At 43.6% G+C, this 23,340-nt stretch overlaps 2 protein-coding genes across 3 annotated transcripts; one reads left to right on the forward strand and one right to left on the reverse strand.

Moving 5' to 3' along the window:
• Positions 1-218: 218 nt before the first annotated feature.
• ctsf (cathepsin F) lies at positions 219-14,112 on the reverse strand. Its single transcript, XM_042062008.1, has 14 exons — positions 13,729-14,112; positions 13,067-13,183; positions 11,739-11,820; positions 11,450-11,511; positions 11,221-11,293; positions 11,016-11,129; positions 10,286-10,434; positions 10,002-10,098; positions 9,506-9,586; positions 6,015-6,134; positions 5,218-5,282; positions 3,931-4,021; positions 2,435-2,493; positions 219-1,138 (listed from the first exon to the last, which is right to left on the reverse strand). The coding sequence occupies exons 1-14, from the start codon at positions 13,960-13,962 to the stop codon at positions 1,064-1,066; spliced, it is 1,419 nt and encodes a 472-aa protein (XP_041917942.1). The 5' UTR covers positions 13,963-14,112; the 3' UTR covers positions 219-1,063.
• Positions 14,113-14,231: 119 nt separating this feature from the next.
• Positions 14,232-22,875, forward strand: LOC121682024 (seipin-like). Of its 2 annotated transcripts, none has more exons than XM_042062019.1 (10): positions 14,232-14,838; positions 17,331-17,369; positions 17,538-17,794; positions 18,772-18,847; positions 18,955-19,098; positions 19,672-19,809; positions 20,071-20,168; positions 20,315-20,444; positions 20,631-20,769; positions 21,287-22,875. In XM_042062019.1, the coding sequence occupies exons 3-10, from the start codon at positions 17,538-17,540 to the stop codon at positions 21,574-21,576; spliced, it is 1,272 nt and encodes a 423-aa protein (XP_041917953.1). In that variant the 5' UTR covers positions 14,232-14,838; positions 17,331-17,369; the 3' UTR covers positions 21,577-22,875. The 2 variants fall into 2 exon arrangements, with proteins under 2 accessions (XP_041917953.1, XP_041917954.1); XM_042062020.1 differs by having other exon boundaries at positions 19,675-19,809.
• The last annotated feature ends 465 nt before the right edge of the window (positions 22,876-23,340 follow it).

Here is a 23,340-nt window from a genome sequence, read left to right on the forward strand (position 1 = left end):
TACTTCCTCTACATTAAGATAACATATGGAATGTTAAAAAGGAAGTCTTGTGGGGCCAACTATGATGCTGATAATGGAACTCTCTTGAAAGGGTCCATATAGTCTTGGCCTTAAAGCTCTTCTGTCTTTTTCAATGCATTCAGGCAAGTTTTTGATCATGAGGGATCAAATCAGACAGCACAAGCGCAACCTTTAAATGAAGCACATAGACCACCAGAGGGGAGCAGAGATTTATTACTTTTAGACACAAGGCTACAGGAGATGATGTACAAACTGCGCAAAACGTGTTCATTTCAGTTTTCAGATGTGTGTTAATTACTCCCTGTGCCCAACTCCAGGTCTACCTCGAAATTAGCACTTAAAGTCAGTATAGTGTGTGTGTGTGTGTGTGTGTGTGTGAACTTGCTAGCTGGCTCAGAGGTCTATAGAAATAACAGAATGATATCTATGTGTATTTTTATGTAATATAAAGACAACACTGACATCAGGAAAAAAAGTAAATTCTGCAGTTGCAGACCTCTTTGTATTACTGTCCCTTACAATGCCTCAAGTACTTAGTATGACACACATAACAAACAACATGTGCTACATAAAATCCCCCTTTCAAGTTGGGTGAATGTATATGATTATCACCACATCACTGCAGTACTTTCTAGGGAAAAAGCATTTAAAAAAAATATGACCTGTTATAATACCAATTACATTAAATTAAAACAGCAACACAAGTGAAGCTTATGTCAAACTAATCACATCATCAAACACAAAATACAGCAGGTTTGTTAGTGTTAACGGATAGGAGGTCCTGCTAACTTACACATGTGCAACCTACGTGTGAAAGAGCAGGCCTTAGGACCTGTGGTGTGTGCAGAGGAAATCACGCCCCAGGTCAGTCTTCAGGTGAGAACACAGGTGAGTCCTCGGGTAAGATGTCTAGAGGTAGGGCCTGATAGGTGTGTGTAATGTGATTTTAACACAATGGACAGCCTTATCTGTCAGACGTGAACATATGTGTGTGTGTATGCATGTCTGTATGTGTGTGTATGTGTGTGTGTGTGTGTGTGCTCTAGTTGACCACCGCAGAGGAACACATTTTGTTGATGCCACACAACCCTTTTCCTCTGTACAGGTAGTAGTAGCCCTGTAAGACAATAGAAAACACAGCATGTCTCAATGCCACACACAGTCACTTCTTTATTCTTCATCACACATCATCCTGGCTGAGCCCTGACCTCCATAAAGAAGAAACTGCAGCTGCACTCTGACCTGATTGCACAGATTTACATGATTTACATGATTAACTGAAGAGATAAATGGACAGACAGCGGCACTGTAGTAAACACAAATGTAATGTCAGGGCCGGATTATGGGATTTCAGTGCCATTCAGGCTAGCTTTTCTCTGGAATTACTTCAGACTCAAGCAGGATTTTTGGTATGCAACCAGCCCACTTTCTTTACAGTGTCATGGGTCAGACACCTGACATCTGTCACACCTGTCAAATGACAACGGCCTAAATATGGGTTTATCTGTAAACATTGTAGCCCTCCTGAATGAATAGTATGAGGTGCAAGCAAACCTTTTGGAGCAGTTAGGGGCCTATTGCAGTTTTTGGGCCCTGTCCTGGATCCCCTGGGCCTGATAGGCCCGTGCACTAATCCAGGCTTGTGTAATGTTAGCCAGCTGGTGCAATAGCTGTGCAGGGTGTTCATTGAGTAAACATCCCTCCCAATGTCTTATGAGGCGTGCTAGTAAGAGATGCTAGCTCCCACGGGTTTAGCTCCTTATGAGGCGTGCTAGTAAGAGATGCTAGCACCCACGGGTTTTGGCTTCCTTGCTAACATGCTCGCCTCCCAATCTCAGGTGCTGTAAGATACAGGTTTGCGTCTAGGCAGGGGCACGGCTGTGTACGTTATGGAAACCTCACTCCCAAGTCCTGCTGCGCCGTATGTACGTTATGGGAACCTCCGCGTCCTGCTGCACCGGTTGTACGTTAAGGAAACCTCACTCCTGAGTCCTGACACCTTAAGAGACATGCTAGTAAGCGATGCTAGCACCCATGGGTGTAGCTTCCTTGCGACCACGCTTGCCTCCCAATCTGAGATGCTGCAATTTGTGGGTTGGAGTCTGGGTAGGGGCAGGGCTGAGACGCACAGTCAGTTAGTCTAACACAATGTGGGTTGCACATACAAATCTAGCGGTTAGGGACTTCAGTTTGTCTTATAGTGTGATGTCCACCTGCAATGTTTTTGTCTTTCTGACTTTCAGATGCTAGATGGTATCAGAACTGAATAAAAGGTCTAAACAGCATCCAGGTACAGCTATTAGAATGCAACAGGTAAACATGAAACACTCTCTGAGTGATAAAATATGTTTAAACATGGTGTGAAAGTATAGTAAGCAATGCAATACAACAGGTGTAACTCCAGTTCTCTCACCTGTTCTCCGTAGTCCTCGCCCCAGCTGTTCTTGATGGCCCAGAATGGGACTCCCTTACCTGTCCACAGCAGAGAGAGAGAGAGAGAGAGAGAGAGAGAGAGAGAGAGAGAGAGAGAGAGAATGAACAGAAGAGAAAGAGAGAGAATGAACAGAAGAGAGAGAGAGAGAATGAACAGCAGAGAGAGAGAACGAACAACAGAGAGAGAGAGAGAGAGAGAGAGAGAATGAACAGAAGAGAGAGAATGAACAGAAGAGAGAATGAGCGAACGAGACAGAGAATCAACAGCAGAGAGAGAGAATGAACAGAAGAAAGAGAATGAACAGGAGAGAGAGAATAAGCAGGAGAGAGAGAATGAGGAGGAGAGAGAGAATGGACAGGAGAAAGAGAATGAACAGGAGAAAGAGAGAATGAGAGGATAAGCCCAGGGCCTACAATGAGGTGCAGTGTATACATAGAACATGGGTTGTTTATGTGACACCTTTGAAACCACCTAACGTTATCGTTCAGTCGCATGGACACACACATATCATTACTATACACAAGCCTGCTTATTTTCACACACAGGGCAACACTTCTTGGTCCACGATACTGATAACCTGACATTTCGGTCAGTCAGACCTTTATCAGAGTCACACAGAGTGCTATCACATGTAACCATATTATTATCAGTGAGCTGATATATAATGAAGTAGGCCTTTGTCTCTTTCTAAGGAATTCCAGAAGCATTCTGACAAGTCCAAATAGAGCATGGTGGTGTTAACCAACTTAGTTACACATTTCCTAGACTGAATAATATCCCTTCTGCCACTGAAATGACTTGAGGGGATGTGACCACTGAAGGGCCACGTGGTGCTACTGGGGCTCGGATGTCTGGTCTGAAGGATAACAAACTGATTATGGCACCAACCACATATAAACTGCTGATTTGAACTATGAGGTTTGCTGAAGAAGCACGTAGTGCTACACATACAGCTAACTCCAGCAAGGCCTACCTTTGATGTAGTCACTTCTCTGTGGTTGGAGCTAGTGTAGAGGTTCTGTGTTTTTCCTGAGCACACTTTAAAACCAGGAGGGGGGGATGATTCAGGTTGGAGCTAGTGTAGAGGTTCTGTGTTTTTCCTGAGCACACTTTAAAACCAGGAGGGGGGGATGATTCAGGTTGGAGCTAGTGTAGAGGTTCTGTGTTTTTCCTGAGCACACTTTAAAACCAGGAGGGGGGGGGTGATTCAGGTTGGAGCTAGTGTAGAGGTTCTGTGTTTTTCCTGAGCACACTTTAAAACCAGGAGGGGGGGGGATGATTCAGGTTGGAGCTAGTGTAGAGGTTCTGTGTTTTTCCTGAGTACTCTTTAAAACCAGTCCCTAGAGCTAATAGTGAGAGGTGTTAGGGTGTGGCAGGGTATGCTAAGAGGTGAGATAAGTGACGTATGTAGACTGCTGAACTGTACTATGAGAGGAGAATGTACAATGGTTTGTGTTAGTGGACTGAAGACTCACGTTCTCCATAGCCAATCAGCAGGACGGCGTGGTCAATCATCCATGGGTTACAGAAGATCTTCAAAGGGTGTGAAATGCCTTTCCTGTAGAACTGTGGTGTGTGTGTGTGTGTGTGTGTGTGTGTGTGTGTGTGTGTGTGTGTGTGTGTGTGTGTGTGTGTGTGTAGGGGAAAGACAGACAGAGGAACTTAAAGCCATTCTAGAACACCAGCACAAGCACTCACCTCTGGCCAATATTACTTCACTCGCAGTCACACACCCACACACAGCATTCCCCTCAGAGTTGCCTCAGACGATGTAATTACAGGACACTGACCCACACAGCCATGACCCACTAAGGGCCGCTGGGCCGAGGCTGCACTTCCACACACTCTTCTGTCTCTGGAGGTTTACTGACTAAGGGCTAGTCCACACGTACGAAACCGATCTTTTTTTCCTCCGTCTTCCCTGAAACCAGGTTTCAGAAAAGTGCGGTTTCGGGCAGTGCGTTTACAGGATTCATTTGGACGCTCGGCCAAGACGAAGCAAAACCTCTGCGTTTAACCTAAAAAGCGTCTCCGTATGGACGGGCCCTAAATCACACTCATCTTCATATTCACACTCACACCCTACACTTAGAGCCTGTGCTTAGCATGTGGGAGATACAAGCCAAGTATTTATATTATGAACCACCTATCATAGGTGTGAGCAGATGAGTTTTTCAACTTTTAATTGTTACAGCGTCATGTTACATACGCCCCTGGCTGTATAATAAATATGGGTTTACCTGGATGTGTAATAATTAGGGCTGTCAATCGAAAAAATTATTCTAATTAATTACATACTCTGTGATTAATTAATCTAAATGAATCGCATATATAATTGTTGCTGTTAAAGTATTTTAAATATTTAAATTCAAATGAATCATTGAATAATCAGCATTAGTGACATTAAAGTTAAAAAAACTCTTTATTTTTTTATCAAAACCATCAGGCCGTTTTTTAAAAGTAAATGTTCCAATCAATGATCCAGGCAGCACGTTTTCTTCTCTCTCCTTCATTTTACAGTCTAATTTTTACTGACTAGAGGTCATAGGGAATCGATTAATCTTCACTAATTTTTTTAATCAGTTATTTTTTTCTCAAATTAGTTAATCGAAATTAATCAGTTATTTTGACAGCCCTAGTAATAATATAAGATTACCTGGCTGTATAATAAATATGATTTTACCTGGCTGTACATTAATATAGGATTACCCAGATGTGTAATAAATATGGGATTACATGGCTGTAGAATAATGTGGGATTACCTGCATGGCAAAAGCATTAAGTGCTGCGGACACAGGGCCGTTCTCTGCTAACCAGGCAGCAATCTCTGAGAGAAGGACACACACATAGAAAGACAAAAAGAGAGAGAGGGGGGCGGTTAACATTTTCTGTTGACTCCACATAACTCATCAGTGGACACAGGAAAATATGGAGTTCTGTTTGATTCTTGCACTTTGTATTAAAATGATTAACCTTTGAATTGTTGAGTACTTCAATGATCTCAACCCAAAAGAATTCACAGAAAACACCCAGTAGGGGTGGGCCAAGTAAGTCATGTGAAGAGAGCATGAGGCAAGACTGGAACTTTTGTATTAATGTCTCTAAGTTTGAGGGTGACAGAACAAACCTAACAGGTTTGTTCTCTGTGTGTGTGTGTGTGTGTGTGTCTGTGTGTGTCTGTGTGTGTGTGTGTGTGTGTGTGTGTGTATAACCGTATTTTAAAATCTTCAACAACCCTGCACGAACCTTAATTCCAGCACAGTGCCTGAGAACATTCCGTCATGTGTGTGTGTGTGTGTGTGTGTGTGTGTGTGTGAGAGGGTATATGTATAGATAGATGGATAGATAGATACATACATACATACATACATACATACATACATACATACATGACGCATACTGCTGTTGTGGTTACCTACAGTAGTAGTCATAGTGTTTAGGCATCAACAGGAATTGTTTACAGCAATTATTTACACGTCTGAAACACCACAAACACACACCCACGAAGACTATGCTATGGTATGGCTGTATGTATGAATACTGTACCACACACACACACCGTTCTCATCCTTAGGCAGTTCCACAGAGCTGTTGATGTAAGCGGCCACTTTCCCCGTGGAGAAATCACAGATCTGCTTGTGACCTGTGTAGGTGTAGTCCGTCTCAGTCTCCAGGCCACCTGAGAACATGACCACAAATAAAGAGTGAACAGATGTACACACACACACACACACACACACACACACACACACACACACACACACACACACACACACATCACAACAACAACACCACCACCACGAGCGCAGCAATCACTCCATCATGCCCTCTCAAAATCACCATATGTTTCAAATCTACATTCCCAAGCTCCAGCTTGGCGAGCAAATTGGGAGAGGTGAGCAAAATAAATGAAGTGAAGTTCAATAACACGTAACTGAGGAGTGAATTTTGCCCAGCAATGACCAATCAGATTGTCTGTCATCGTCTTTGATGGTTTGAAAATTGCGGGACGTTGACACTGTTCTGTCTCTTATTTAGCTAAAGAGAGCAGCTTGACTAAAGAGTTGCTGTTCCTGGTGAGTTAGATATTTCATTCTAGGCATACTTTAACAGAAGGAAAGTTCACTCTAGTGACTAGCTTATTTAGCTAAAGAGAGCAGCTTGGCTGGTTCACTCTAGTAACTAGCTTGCTAGTTAGGTCTGTTACATCATTTGCTCGGACCACAGCATACCCACACAAAGCCAAGAGAGCGTTTTGATGGGCTTGCATGTATGTACTGTATGCATGTATGTACAGCGGGGAAAATAAGTATTGAACACGTCAACATTTTTTTCAGTAAGTATACTTCCAATGAGGCTATTTGCATAAATTTTCACCAGACATTAGTATTAACTCAGGGCCTGTCCACACGGAGACGCTTTTTAGGTTAAACGCAGAGGTTTTGCGTCGTCTTGGCCGAGCGTCCAAACGAATCCTGTAAACGTACTGCCCGAAACCGCACTTTTCTGAAACCTGGTCCCAGAGTGGAGAAATCTGAAACCGTAGCCCGTTTGAGTTCGTTTAGACAGCGAAACTGCACATCCTGCTTGCGTATCGATGATGTCATCGCCACACCTCAGCTGCCCTGGACTTGCACTTATAGTATTGCCTAACAATAGGGTCATTCCACGTCAGTTCAACCAGGGCCCACGCACTTAGGTCTCAAAAAATTCTGAAAAAATTACCAGGTGTACCTATGTTACCCAGGAGACACACTGTAAAATTACTCTTATGTAAGATCAATACTTTCCAAGATACAGCCAGTTTTACAGGGGGAGGGGGGTGTCGATTTTGTCCAGCCTCACAAGTTCACAAGCCCACAGTGCAAGAACTAAACCATATAGGAGGCTCAAATTTTGCTTGGTGGTACATAAATAGGAATAGTATGTAGCAAAATCGTCACGTTTGGTCTGGATAATCCTGCATGGTCATAGCTGTCCCTCAAAGTTGATACAAATTTTATTGGAGTTTTTGGCTGGGCTCTGTTTAAGCCTTCAGAAGACATATTTGTACTCAACATAGGCTCTTGATTTATTTTCCTTACTGAGATAAGTAAAAACACTCTCACAAAAAGCAATGAACAGAAAATAAATCCCTTCAGGGTCTGAACAGCAGACCTCACAAGTCTGAAAAATCATTTTGGTTATCCTTTTCAGAGCACCCAAACACCTTGTGGGAATATACAAAGATTTTTTAAATATGTTTTTCCTTATTCTCCATGATCCCTTCTTTTTGAAAACACCAATTTGACTTGTCTTATGCAAATCTTTGTTTTTTCTTTTCCACCCTGAACATGGGCAAAATGCCCCATTGACATCAATATGTTTTATATAGAGTCACCACACTGCCACCTGTGGTTGTATAGAGTAACCTGTGGTAGGTCTATACAAAACATATTGATGTCAATGGTGCATTTTGCCGTAGCCTATTCTGTCTGTTTTTAAAGCGCAAGTTTTGCAAGTTTTGGTGAATTTCTGTAAAGACACAGTGCCACCTATAGGCCTGGGGTATGAAGTAACGTGTTGAGTCGTGTTGAGATGGATCCGTTTGGACGCAAATATTTATGTGCAATAAAGTGGAATGACACAGGAAAAAAGTATTGAACACGCCTGCTGAAATTTCTTAAATACTTTGTGGAATTCGTAATGACAGCTTTAAGGCATTTCCTGTATGATGAAACTAATCAGTCACAGTATTCTGGTGTGAGTTTGGCCCATTCTTTTAAACAGATAGTTCTTTAATATTGAAGATTTTAGGGGTCCCTGTTGTGAATCCTGATCTTTAGTTAACTTCCAAAACTGTTCAATTGAATTAAAGTCAGGGCCTTGATTTCCTTTCTCTGAAAACATTTGAGAGTTTCCTTTGCTGAATGGTTTGGATCATTGTCCTCCTGGATGGTCTAGCCATGTCTCATCCTCATCATCCTGGTGGATGTAAAGATTCTTCCGGAACAAAATGACTCCATTCATCATTCCTTCAACTGTATTAAGTCTGCTAGTACCACGAGATGAAAAACAGCCCACACCATGATGCCACCACCTCCAAACCTCACTGTTGGTAGGGTATTTTTAGGGTGATGCACAGTGCCATTTCTCCTCCAAATATGGTATGTAGTATGACATCCGAAAAGTTACATTTTTAACCAGAATACATTCTCTCAGTATTTCATAGGATTGTTCAAATGTTGTGTAGCAAACTTTCAACGAGCTTTGACATGTTTTTCTTCAGCAATAGAGTCATGCGGGATGAGCGTGCATAGAGGCCATGGCGGTGGAGTGCATTACCTATGATTTTATCTGTAACAATTGTACCTGCTGCCTTCAAATCTTTCTGGAGCTTTCTCAGAGTGGTCCTTGGCTCTTAGGCTACTCTTCTGACTATCCTTCTGACTTCCTGGTCAGAAATCTTGCAAGGAGATCCTGTGCATGGCCAGTTGATGATGTAGTGATGTTCCTACCACTTGCAAATAATGGCTCCAATACTGCTTGCTGGATGATTCTGAAGTTTTGAAGTGCATCTGTAACCAGTTCCATTGATATGTTTTGCAACAATAAGGTTGCAAAGATCTTGGGAGAGCTCTTTGCTTTTACCCATCATGAAATGTTTCTTGTGTGACACCTTGCTAACAAAAACCTTTTTATAGCCCACCAGTACAGTATGTACTAACCCAGCTTATATCAATTTGTACAGATAGGAGGGATAATTTCTCTAACTACTTATAGATTCCAGTTTGTTCCTTGCCATTCTTTGCGTTTGTGTACTGCTTTTTCTTAGCATGTTTAATACTTTTTCCCTGTGCCATTCCACTTTTTTACTCATAACACTACTTTTAGACATTAATGTTTGGATTTTTATATATGTGTGGATTACCTAAATTAATACTAATGTCCGGGGAAAATTTCATGCGAATAGCCTCACTGGAAGAATACTTACTGAAAAAAATGTTGACGTGTTCAATACTTATTTTCCCCGCTGTATATCTGTGTGTGGAGGTCGCCATGGTTACTCACCAAGGTTCTCAATGGCAGCATAGGCATTGGATGGAAGCCCACCCCCACAAGCCTGGTCCACCTTATCACAATCCACAAGCTCTGTGAGGGACAGAGATGTCATGTCAGTCAATAACATAGGTGAGTCAAAGGGTGACACTGTGTGAGTGTGTCATACAAACTATCCCTAGTGATTTCGAGCCCATAAAATGTTTTGTCACATTCAGCAATCATCTCCTCACGACCGCTAGCTGCCCATTCTGTGAGTACACTGTAAAAAACCCAGTCTCTGTAGACAGTCCAGGCTCCGAAAACTAGAAAAAAACAAAGCCTGTCCCCCAAACAAAAACCAAACCCTGCGTGGATTTTCTCTGGGAAGACTGATGGTAGGGGTGTGTAACACAAAACATAAAACACAAACAAACATGACTTCCTGTGAAATCCCTCACAGCACCTTTAAATGTTAAGGGAGATAGCTCTAAACGTGTGTGTGTGTGTGTGTGTGTGTGTTGCTTACCTTGTTCAGAAAGGGACAGGAGTTTGCCAGTTTTCAGGAACCACTGGCCCTCGATGTTCCCTGTGACCGAGAAGGCCCAGCAGGAGCCACACATTCCCTGCACACACACACACACCACCCTCTGACTGTGTATATGTACAGTACATTAGTTATAATTTGCAATTGCATAGTAAGCATACATGCATGCATGTTGCTATTAATTCTAATGGATCTTAATAGTGCTGATTTTCCCTCCAAAATCAGTTGTTCATGAAAACATGTGTGTGTGTGTGTGTGTCTCTAACCTGGTTCTTAACATCGCTGACCGCGCCATGCTCTCTCCAGTCCCAGGTGTCTGGTGCGGGGTCGCGAGCGCGTGCTGCAGGCTTTAGGGGGCGCTGCAGGGACCACTGACTCAGGAGAGGATTCAGGTACATTGTCCTGAACTCATCCTCTACAGGGGAGGGAGAGAGGGATGGATGGATAGACAGATAGATAGATAGATAGATAGATAGATAGATAGATAGATAGATAGATAGATAGATAGATAGATAGATAGATAGATACAGAAGTAAGGAGAGAGGGATGAAACAGAGGGAACAGAAAGATAAGACAAGTAAGACAACGAGAAATGAGAAGAGTGAGAAAGAAAGAAGAATAGCATGACGGGCAGAATGATGGAGTTTAGCAGAACAAATCAAAGCAGAAGAAGCAAATCAAATGAGCAAATGGGGGATGTCCCAGATCACACAATTAGACTATTCAACCTATTGATTTAGAAAAGTAGGGCAGCGCCCACACACACTGCTGTAAGACACACAACAACGTTCTCCTCAATACTGCAGCAGTTACACTACACAACTCAGATGAACACACACACTCACAGGCACACGTGCACGCACACACCTGCAGCAGTTACACTACGCAACTCTGGGATGAACACACACTCACACGTGCACACACACACTCCTGTAGGACTTTACACAACAATGTTCTCCTCAATACTGCAGCAGTTATGCATGCGTGCACACACACCTGTGAGGTCACTGAACTTGGTAACCCCATATTCAGCGGTTCCCTGCTCGAGGGACTGCAGGACCTGCACAGTCTTCATGTTCTCCTGGAAAATATGCAGGCGCCTCTCAGCCTCTGATGGTCAGACAGACAGAAAGCAGAGGTCAAAGGTCAGGTCAGGTCAGGTGTCAAGTGATCACAGTGGCTTGTGTGTGCGTACACTCACCCTCCTGACCGCTGTAAGAGCGGTTATATCTCTCCATGAAGTCTTTGAACTGAGTCAACAGCTCCACAGACTCCTTAGTGAGAGAAAGAAAGACCATTAAAGATACTACTTCATTACATTTATATAACATTTATATAAAGTCACACACACACACACACACACACACACACACACACACACACACACACACACACACACACACACACACACACACACACACACACACAACCTGTGAGGGCTTGTTTACAGAGAGGGGCACAGCCACAACCTTCCTGAGCTCCTGAGGGGCAACTGGGAATGGAGAAAAAAAATAGATAATACAAATGTACATTCTGTATTCTATAATTATTATAGATTTACTTAAAAATTAAAAATGTACAAATTTACACATACTGTATATGAAAAATCCATAATTATAATAACCAAGACATGTGCATGCTCATTTTATGTTTCTGTATATGCACCTGTGTGTGTGCACTTGTGTTGTGTATGTGTGTGTGTGTGTTTTTAGCACACACCTGAAGGCTGGCACTTCTGTTTGAGCAGTGTGAATTTGCTCTGCCAGGGGATATCCCAGACCTCAAACAGGCACACCTCCGTCTGCAGGACAGAGACAGACAGAGAGAGGAGAGGAGAGGAGAGGAGAGGAGGATGAGTCTAGGGACGTCCATATCTCTGAAGTAGGTCACATATACACTCACACACAATCTGAATGAGGGTTTATTTGGCTGGTGCTGACAATAGATTTCTGGGCGTCTTGTTATATATTGAAGGGAGTGTTTTTTTTCTCATTTAAACTCTCCCACATATGAAAGAATATATAGCTAAAAAAGTTAGTAACTTCACCACTTCAGTGTAGAGTGTTTGTATGTTTACCCTAATGTTATCAGCATTCCATAATGTCGGATGTTTGTATGTTTACCATAATGTTATCAGCATTCCATAATGTCAGATGTTAGTAATGTTATCAGCATTCCATAATGTCAGATGTTTGTATGTTTACCCTAATGCTATCAGCATTCCATAATGTCAGATGTTTGTATGTTTACCCTAATGTTACCAGTATTCCATGGTACACCTGGATTATCAGCCCCCCATTATGCAGCTGGCTGGGTTTGAGGCTATCAGTATTCCACAGCGTAGCTTGGTTTGTATAGGGTGATTCAGAGCCAGCTGATGCTCCCACAGCCAGCTGATCGGACAGTTCTCTTTACAAACAGCTTCCCGAATCTACTACAACTGAAGGGATGACTGACGTCAACCAACAAAGAGTGTGTTTGTGTGTGTGTGTGTGTGTGTGTGTGTGTGTGTGTGTGTGTGTGAGTGAGAGAGAGAGAGAGAGAGAGAGAGAGACAGTGAGAGAGACAGTGAGAGAGCGAGAATGTGGAGTGTGTGTTAATATTAGGCATTGGCTTGGTCACATGCTACAGTGTTTTGTGGATTAGGGCAGGGTTCCAGGGTGTGTACATGAGTGTGTGTGAGACTGTGTGAGACCTTGTGTGTGTGTGTGTGTGTTCACTGCTGACCATGACCTGAGCACCAATGACTTGGCACAGCTCAGAGTTGCAAAATATTGAGGGGGAACTGTGTGTGTGTGTGTGTGTGTGTGTGTGTGTGTGTGTGTGTGTCCGGCGGACATGATCTGTGCATGAGAGGAAAGTGTGATGACAAAGTAAACCCATACTGAAGTGCAGTGCAAATACTGGATGCCACAAATGTCACAGAGCACCGCTTCCTCCAACTGTAAATCGCCTGCTCTGACAGCCATAGCAACAACAATCCTCACTGCCTGATTCCTCCCTCTCCTCACACAGCACACACACACTCACACACCTGTCTGGCTCACCTTCAGCTTGTGGGGCTCTGGAGCAAACTCACAGTCAGTCATACTGAGCTCAGCCGTCTTCTTGCATTGTGTGTTCCCAATCTCCACCGTGATGCTGTACCTGATGCCCTTCACCACCTGCAGCCAAACACAAAACAGACAGAATAAACACGCGGGCCTATATTTATTTACCATAAAAAGGCACGTTCTGACAGATTGTCTTTGAGTTTCTTTATGGGGACTTTTGGGAGATTCTGTCATGACGAACAGTTTGTTGTTTTTCTTTGTAAATCTTATTTTCATAGCATAATAGGCTAACACACTATTATGTCGTTACAAGTGCGACTGTGAGAAAAGAACTGCACAACTTTACATTAGCTGCGCAATTCCGCATTAGTTGCGCATGTAGTGCGCAGCTTGGAAGAGCTACAATGATCTACACTCCATAGGATTATCAACGGGAGTTGCGCATCGGCCCAGATAGCTGTTTACATCATGTTCACTCCGAGTCGGACATTTCGTAACAACCACCAATCACCAACCTATAATCACAAACCGTAAAATAGTGACACATGGAAAATACCAATAATATGAAATAAACAAAATATTGATACTGACATTAATCATAGTGCTTGGGCTATCCAAACGTCGGATGCAAGCAATGGGTGAAATAGTGTTGTTACCTGTTTGCTGGCTGATATCACGCGACTGACTCTGCGGATATGCATGCCGTTGGATCCCATATTGTATCGCTCCTCGGCGAATTTAACCGCTCTCAAAACACCAGGGTCCGACTCAGACAAGCGGGCCATGGCTTCCGGAGCCCCAATCAATTGTGCGTCGGGACCGTCATCGACACAGAAAGCCGAACCGAACACGGCTAACATCAGACACACAACGAGAGGGTGAGCCTCCATGTCTGCTCAGGTTGAAAGTCGAAGAGATCGAAACTCCCTGGGCACTTCTTTTATAAGAGATTCTGTTTGTTGTAGTTAAATATAAAACCTGCTGCCACCTCAACAACCTGCGAAATAGCCTTTGCTTGCTTGCTTGTCTAATCGAAAATGGTGGCCGACCCAAACAAAACACTGGTGAGCCAGGCTCAAAGTTGGTTGGTTAATACCAGAATGGGCGGGGTAAGTGTATTGTGCTAGTCCGAATTTAAAGATTTGGCTTGGCTATCCAGTGGGTCGCTGAATGCATGCAAAATCAAGAGGACCTAATTCAGTTTAAAATGTAGCCATTATGTCCTTTCCTTTGATCAAAGAGAATCATGTCAAGAGTGAGTGTTATCATTATCTGAAAATAATAAACAATTGCAACAGGTCTAAGGCCAATTATAGCGAAGGCCTACGTCTCTTTCTGGCCAGCCTATTTCAAACGAAATATTATAGGCCAAAAATGGCAGGAATTGCTACTGGAACAAGGCCAAAGAATTTCTCAACATCTGATTCATCTAGTTGAGAGAAATGGGGAAATCAGATGCGCCTGCCCTGCTGAAAATCACAGGAAAGGTTATTTTTCATGTATCCAGTCCAGCCAATTTAAAGGCGCTATAACGTATAGATAACTATTATTGTTGCATTATTCCTCTCCAAGTGGGCATATAACTCCACCCTGAGGTCAGTTGCAGGCTGACCACTCCATTAGATATGGCTCATAACAACATGCGTGAAGTTGAAATCATGAAGTCTTGAGGAGGATATTTAGCGCAGAACGCGCTGGAGCGCTATACCCAACACATCGGAGCACGTAGGGATCCAGACAACACGGTCACATTACGGAAAATAAGGGTAAGCTAACCGTTACTTTCTTTCACTTTGTGAAGTAGCCTACCCTAAGATATGAACAGGCTACACTGTCGCGAATGAAGAACTTGCTGTGTCGTCGACCCCGTTAAAGCTACTGAAACCTTGAGAGAATTGGCATAAGCTCAATGAAACTTATTTGTCATAACCAAAGTAGAACAGCTTTACCAACTAATAGCAACAATTAGCATGACAAGAATACAGGCTATATTGGTCGTATTTATAGCACGTTAGTCTACAGTCATTCTCGATTGCCACACATTGCTGCACCTTCCTCCATGTCAAAACTCTCCTCAAAAGTTCTCATCTAAGACAAACTTTGTCTTCAGAGGCTATACATGTAGGGTAGCCATTACATGCTTGGCCATAGAGAGGACATTACATTAAGACAACATATTGGCTTATAGTCTGACTTTTAGTATTGCCATTGTCAGTACATTACACATGAAATGCAATTTCCTCAATAATTAATGGACACACATTTAAATTGCAAGTTTGGGTTGTTGGCTAGATAATAAACCATTCATATTCAGGTGAAATGTAATTTTAACGTTTTGCCTGATTTGACTGGCCTCAATGCAGGAGGTTACATATGTGGCAGTGTGTGAACAATTTTGTTTTATACATTATGTATTAATTGGGTTTGGTTATAGAGTGCAAGCAACCCATAAAATAATATCTGATGGCGGACTTTCCTGGAAAAGTGGTGTGTGTCTGAAGAATTTTACCCTGCATTAGTGTATCAAAGATTAATCTGTCTAGATGCCCTCTCACATGATTCAGGGGCGGAGTGGCAATCGGGACGATCGGGAGTTTTCCCGGTGGGCCGGCCGATGAGTCTGCGCGGTGCGGGCCAGCCCATAGAGCTTTTATCGCGGCCGTGAGTCGTACACGGCCATCGACCTGATAGGTGCATTGAGAATTTTCCACGAAAATCTCCGAAATCTACACTTTAACATTTGGGAAGTCCAACCAATATTTATACCACTCGCTCACTGTCTATATGTCCCACAAAGCTGTTTTTATACTCCAACACCCCCCCCCCCCCCCAAAACATGCACACACATCAATAGCACAAACAAAATATATAGTGCTAATGCAATACAACAAGCCAATCAACCACAAACCAGGCACTTTTAATGTAAGGAACTAGATATGCAACCGTGCAGTATAAAAACAGCTTTTCTGGGTGCACGGAAATTTCAAGTATCATGCAAGGACATAGGGGTATCATAGCACTCCAATAGTTGCCTTTATAAATTTAAAAAAGGCCTAGCCTACAGACAATGTCAACCTAATAACACAGATAATTAAATAATTGAAAAAAAAAAAAAACAGGCACTTTGAATAGGTTTGTACGACAACGATTAAAGTAGGCCTATATAGGCTTACATATAGACAGTTCCAACGAGTTCCACCATTCATTTATCAGCCTGAGTGGCCACTAATTAGTCATTAGGCTAGGCTTAGGCTACATATCAACATAAGACTAGCTTGTACTAGTTTCAATAACGTCAATGCTTTAGCTCCGCTAAACTTGCTCTCTGCCTTCCATCCATATGTAAAACAGCAAACAGCCACGCAAATCCGTCGACTGTTAAAACTCCTGTAGTTTTCCTCGAACTTGCTTGTAGTTTGTATGCCATTAGACGAGGGGCCGCTCATTTATCCCCCTACATTTCTGTAAATAGACTTGACCTGCAATCGGTTCATTGGATAAACCAGAAACACATTCGCCATTCCCAGGAGGCTTTGCTCCATTCTAGCCTTGGCTTACGTTAATTTAAGTACAAACAAACAAATTAAATTGTCTTTTTTTTTGTGATGAAAGGTCTATAACGCCTGGATAAGACAAAAATGAATTAAGATAAAAAATTAAGGCTAGCCTACACGAAAACAGCATGGGAGAGATGAGTGTGCAGGGTAACCATGAATGACATATAGACAGTGAGCGAGTGGTATAAATATTGGTTGGACGTCCGAAATGTTGAAGTGTATATATCGGAGGTTTTCGTAGGAAAAGCTTAATACATCTATCAGGCCGACGGCCGTGTGCGACTGATGGCCGCGATAAAAGCTCTATGGGCCGGCCCACCTGTAAAACTCCCGATCGTCCCGATTGCTATTCCACCCCTGGCTATTAATGAATATGTGTGCACGCTGGGGGAGGGGGGGCGGGTTTGTGTCGTTAGAATTTTCCCGGTGGATTTTAGTGCCCCACTCCGCCCCTGCATGATCTTCATTCTTTGGAATTGGCCAATAATAAGCCCCCCCCCCCTCCATACATACACACTGACACACACTTGTAGGCTGTCTCTCTAATGCATTTTTGTCATACTATTTGAATACATTTGTCCGTCCTCTACATCTTACACACACACACACACATGCATGCATGCACGCACACACACACACACACACACACACACACACACACACACTTACAATGTGTTAATGTCTATGATGTATTCCCCTAGGTTCTCTTTCATCAGAGCCCACGTACACATCTCTTCCAGGTCAGTCAGAGCAAGTGCAAGAGAAACACAAAAAATATGTGGTTCTCACTGGACTCCTTAAGTGTGTGTGTGTGTGTGGAACAGGTAAACACACATACGAACAAGTTGGACATAATTTGGTGTGTGTGTTTGCGTGCGTGCGTGCATGTGTGTGTGTGTGCCCCCCAGATGGAGTTCCAGGGGCCGGATGGACAGGAGCAGCCCAGCGAGGTGGAGTTGCTGGGGCAGGTGGTGGTGGTGCTGCAGAACCTGCTGGAGGCCTCGCGGCTGCTGTTCCATCGCGCCCAGCAGAGGGCGCTGCAGCTCGCCGTGGTGCTCTGTCTGCTGGCACTGCTGCTGTGGATGGCTGTGTTCATCTATGGGACCTTCTACTACTCATACATGCCAACAGCCAGCTACTCCACGCCAGTTCACTTCTACTATAGGTTAGAGTCTCTGTCTCTCTCTCGCTCTCTCTCTCTTTTGGGGCATTCCTTGACCTTGGCATTCCTTGATTCATTGACAGTTAGGAAAACAGCAGATAGGGTATTGCGCCAACAACTCAAGGCCTGGCCAGTGCGTTAGTTCCAGTCTCTATAGTGGTAGTATTGAGTCTCAAAAATGAGTATCTGAGTAACAGTGCCATGTAGAAATGAGGACACCATTCTGACTGAGCATCATCAACATCATCAACCATAACTGGCCTCCATGGGCATCATCAGCGATAACTGCCTCCATTTACATTTATCCAATAAGGAGACGCTTTTATCCAAAGCGACATACACAAATAAGGAACAACATCCAAGGTCCCAAGTGGAGGAGACCTTAGGAAGCAATTAATACTACATCAATCAATATTATTAGGATGAGAGTGCAGAAGTTATGTACTAGTACTAGTCAAAGTGTGGTAGAAGAAGGAGGCAGAGGAGGGACGAAAGGGAAGTACATGGTAAGCACATGGCAAGCGCATGGTAAGCACATGGCAAGCACATGGTAAGCGCATGTTAAGTGTATGGTAAGTGCATGGTAAGCACATGGTAAGTGCATGGTGCATGGTAAGCACATGGTAAGTGCATGGTAAGCACATGGTAAGCGCAGGCCTCCAAGTTAGAGCACACTGAATGATTTGAATTGGTCTGGATTCATAGACGATAGGCAAGAAGCAGCAGCACTTGTTTAACAGTAAATCCCACAAAAGCCCTCAAGCCAGATTTTGTTATTGCATTCTGATTGAACAGGGAAGTATACTTCTGACAGGATAATGATCATCTAATCTCTATATGCCTAATGCATGTTTGTGTAATGTTTGTATATTCATGTATGTGTGCATCTCTCTCACACCCACACTTTATGTTGGTGTGTGTGTGTGTGTGTGTGTGTGTGTGTGTGTGTGTGTGTGTGTGTGTGTGTGTCTGCTTCACAGCCCAAACTGTCAGTCATCTGCTGTGTGCTCTTTTCCAATGGCCAATGTCTCTCTATTAAGAAAAAGCAAGGATCAGGTATGACACACACACACACACACACACATACACACACAGTCAGCTTGTTTATCCTCTAAACAGGAAAAAAATATGCCTGATTTGTGAGTAATGTCCCACCCTCCTAGGTGATGACATATGGGCAGCCCTATCGGATATCTCTTCAGCTGGAAATGCCTGAGTCACCAGCCAATCAGAATCTAGGGATGTTCATGGTGAAGATGACTTCATATGGCAGAGATGGAAAGACCATCAAAACAGCAGCACGCTCTGTGAGTTCAATACACACACACACACTACACACACACACACACACACACACACACACACACACACACACACACACACACACCTACGTGTCTGTTGCAAGTAACAGTATGCTAATGAATGAACACTACTGGGTGTCATAGAGTAGACAAAGGAAAACACTTACATACCTTTTCTCTATCCTATGTCCCCCCTCTTTCTCTCTTTTTTTATCTTTTTCTTTTTCTCATATCTCTCTTTTTTCTCATCTCTTTCTATTTTTCTCATATATTTCTCTGTCTCCCTCCCTCCCTGTCTCTCTCACTCACTCTCTCTCTCAATCATTTTCTCATATCTCTCTTTTTTCTGATCTCTTTTTTTCTTAACTCTATCTCTCTTTTCCTCATCTCTCTCTCTCCCTCTCTCTCTTGCTCGCTCTCTCTCTATCTTTTTCTCATATCTCCCTCTCTCCCTCCCTCCCTGTCTCCTCTCTCGCTCTCTCTATCTTTTTTCATATATCGCTCTCTCCCTCCTTCTCTCTCGCTCACTCTCTCTATCTTTTTCTCATATCTGTCTCTCTCCCTCCCTCTCTCTCTCAGCAGGTCATGTTGCACTACCGGTCAGTTCTGCTGCAGGTGATGTCCACTGTCCTACTGTCTCCCCTGCTGCTCAGTGGAGCCTCTGAGCAGAAGCAGCTCGTTACTATAGAGTTGTTCACAGACTACACAGAGAACTCAGTGAGCGAAACACACACAAACACGCACACACACAAACACGCACACACACATGCACTCACACACGCACACACGCGTGCACACACACACACACACACACACACACACACACACACATACACATTATACACTTATATAATATCCACACACACAGAAATAAACATGCACACACACACATATATGCATTCATACCACACAGACTCGGCTCCATCCCTAGGCATAAACGCATGTTGTTTTGTTTTCTCTGTGTTTGTGTGGTATCAGTATTTACCTACTGCAGGCGCTGTGATTGAGCTGCAAAGCCCACGAGTCCAGGTGTACTCAGCACACCTGTACATACACGCCCACTTCACTGGGATCAGGTAAACACACACAAACACTCCAGCTTTCCATCTGATTCTGCACACACACCTTGAGAAAGATAGATGAATTCCTGTCTCTCGGTTTTGCGTTTGACTAATTTCATGTGCGTGTTTGTTTGGATCTGTGTTGTTTGTGGTGGTTGCAGATACGTGCTGTTCAATTTCCCCACTTTGTCCGCTCTGCTTGGAGTGTCCAGCACCTTCGGCTTCCTTAGCGTCATCATCCTCTTTAGTTCACTACAGTACAGCTTTAACACACAGGTCTTACGATCACGGGTAAACAAGCACACACACACACACACACACACACACACACACACACATACACACACACACACACAATATGTAAGTAAAACGTGTTTGTATGTGTGTGTTTACCTGTTTCTGTGACGTGTGTGTGTGTGAGTGTGTGTGTGTGTGTGTGTGTGTGTGTGTGTGTGTGTGTGTGTGTGTTAACTCAAGGTGAGACGGCGGTCTCGGCTGCAGAACAGAAGGGAGGAGAGACCCGAGAGAGCCTACTGTACAGAGCCTACTGACGTTACTGCAGATCTGAGCGAGAGGCTTGCAGCTGAACTAACGTCACGCTACAAGATCTTCACAGGTGAGATGGCAGAGTACACCTGAACACAACAGCTGCATGCACCTGGCACAGTACACCTGAACAGAACAGCTGCATGCACTTGTGTAACATGTTGTATCTGCACAAGACATGCCAAGCATTGTGGCATTGGGGCAGCCGTGGCCTACTGGTTAGCACTTCGGACTTGTAACCGGAGAGTTGCCGGTTCGAACCCCGACCAGTAGGAATGGCTGAAGTGCCCTTGAACAAGGCACCTAACCCCTCACTGCTCCCCAAGCGCCGCTGTAGCAGGCAGCTCACTGCGTCGGGATTAGTGTGTGCTTCACCTCACTGTGTGCTGAGTGTGTTTCACTAATTCAGGGATTGGGATGAATGCAGAGACCAAATTTCCCTCACGGGATCACAAAAGTATATATACTTATACTATACTTATACTTTTGGTTTGACTCATCATCTCCCCCTGGTGTCTAGAAAGAAGCAGTGCAGTGTGTTAATCTATGACGTGATCTGGTGTCAATTGTTTTCATTTTTGACATAGATGAGCCAAGCTACTGCACGGATTCCCCTCCTCTGCTGGTGTCCAGTGACCCATCTGTAGAAGCTTGTGATGGGATGGAAGAGTCCATTCCTGAGGGAGCAGGGGTGTCTGAGCCGGAGCCAGATATGCCGCTAGATCAGGAAGTGGGAGCAGAGGGTCTGTGTGCGGGAGCAGCAGAGGAGCAGCAGAAGGCCAGCATGAATAAGGCTGAACTAGAGGGGTCCTCCAGTATCCCAGAAGCCCTGGATCCCCCAGAGGAGGAGCAGGCCAACCACTGTGTCATCTCCTGAGCTCTTTCACACACACACACACACACACATACATGGACACACACCTCACTTCTGCAACAGCCACACATACAGAGTGTTTAAAAACAGATGCAAACTCAAATGACCATATGCACACCAAATGAATGTTTCTATGTGTGTCAGAAAGAGAGAGATGGAGTAAGAGAGAGAGGGAAGATAGAAAAAGAGAAGATAGAGAGAGACAGGGAGTGAGAGTGAGAGATAAAGAGAGGCTGCATATTTTGGAAGTAAGGTGAGAGAAGCCTAACTGATAAGCGTTTTCTCGAATGTGGGTTGTCATTTACAGTTACTGATAGCTCAACCACGATTTCCCAAACAAATGAACTGAGCACATGAACAGGAATTTATCTGCACACACAAACCAAGGAGGTCAGAGGTCAAATAGGAGTTATCAGTGCAAAATAGCTGACACTAAATAGCAAGTACTCTTTGTAACAAAAAGGTGGCACTTGAAAGACCGGGGTCAGCCCATCCTAATTGACCTCTATGATGTCCTCCACAGGGTCCTCTCAGCTCTACCCTGCTTGTGTCAGACTGGTCTGAACAGATAGTAGGGCTGGGGTCTGGAGGGGGGAGGGGAGGTGATCTGGAACCCTCATTGCGTCAAAGTTATATTCAATTGTCCAAAAATGGCCTCCACAGTTTCTGTCCAGCTTTACGCATGCTCTGGCCACATAGCCAGATCTGGGACGAGTTTGGGCCAACGCTGGCATGAGTCCGAGTATGACGATGGATACCAAATCAGATGCAATGCGGTACATCCAGTGGTCCAGCACTGTCCGACTCTGGATTTCAGCACCTGAAAAAGATAAATGAGGAGCAAGTTCAGAGCTTGCACACACTCTTGCACTCCCCTTTGGCTTTTTAAAGACACACTCACTCTTGCACTATAGGGGACTCCCTCCTGGCTTTTTAAAGACACATTATAGCAGCCTTCACCTTAAGTAAAGCCATTTGTGTGTTTACTTTCTCTGTTATCAGAACCCAGCTCAAAGTGAGGAAAAAGTGACTGAACAAGGAGGATGAGGTGGCACTACTGCAATGGCACTTAATGAGCTGCTAGCAAATTGAATTTCCCCTGGGATCAATAAAGTATCTATCTATCTATCTATCTAATTCAGTTGTGTGTGCTTAAATAGTATATTTCAAAGCTGTCTGCCAAGCTTAATATATAAACCAAACAACAACTCAGTATGGTTTATTTATTTATGTTATTTCATTTTGCTTCTGCTTTTATGTTCAACAAACAAGTGATATTTCTGCTGTTACCAAAATGTGTAGATAAATATGTTCAAACATTGGTATTGTGGAGTATGTTTGTGTGCGCATTCCTTTGTTTATGTTTGTACACGTTTAAACAAACAATTACATTATTCCTAAATCTCATTTGGTTTGTCTTCTGACTTCCTGTTTTGTTCTCTCCGGTCTCGGCGTCTGGGCGCAGACAGTAAACCGGGTAGACGATTCCAACGACGAGTTCGCACGAAACCCATCCGGTGGAATGTGGAAAATTATGCCTGAATTTGCATTAATTTCCATGGACCTTACTCTGTCACACACACACACAGAAGGGATCATTTGTTTATGTCATGTTTTGTGAACAAAAGCTTGTATTCACACATGGTCACACACCTTGAGGCCACTGTATAATAGCATGCGTAGAAAATATCCCCCAGAAAAGAAAAGGAGTAAAAGTGGCGGTGTGTTCGAAGAAGTACATTCAAGATAATTATTTTGTAAAAACAA

The sequence above is a fragment of the Alosa sapidissima genome, chromosome 14 (genome assembly GCF_018492685.1).
Source record: "Alosa sapidissima isolate fAloSap1 chromosome 14, fAloSap1.pri, whole genome shotgun sequence".
In the NCBI taxonomy this organism is placed as follows: Eukaryota; Metazoa; Chordata; class Actinopteri; order Clupeiformes; family Clupeidae; genus Alosa; species Alosa sapidissima.

Bases quoted from the DNA above. Each gene is read 5' to 3' on its own strand.
- ctsf (XM_042062008.1), bottom strand. From the start codon at position 13,962: ATGGAGGCTCACCCTCTCGTTGTGTGTCTGATGTTAGCCGTGTTCGGT. The intron at 11,294-11,449 runs GTTGTGTGTGTG...TCTCTCACTAAG, and splicing joins CTGTAAACAAGCCCTCACAG to GAGTCTGTGGAGCTGTTGAC. The intron at 2,494-3,930 runs GTGAGTCTTCAG...TGCTGTGGACAG, and splicing joins GCTGATTGGCTATGGAGAAC to GTAAGGGAGTCCCATTCTGG.
- LOC121682024 (XM_042062019.1), top strand. From the start codon at position 17,538: ATGGAGTTCCAGGGGCCGGATGGACAGGAGCAGCCCAGCGAGGTGGAG. The intron at 19,810-20,070 runs GTGAGCGAAACA...GTGTGGTATCAG, and splicing joins CAGACTACACAGAGAACTCA to TATTTACCTACTGCAGGCGC. The intron at 20,770-21,286 runs GTGAGATGGCAG...TTTTTGACATAG, and splicing joins ACGCTACAAGATCTTCACAG to ATGAGCCAAGCTACTGCACG.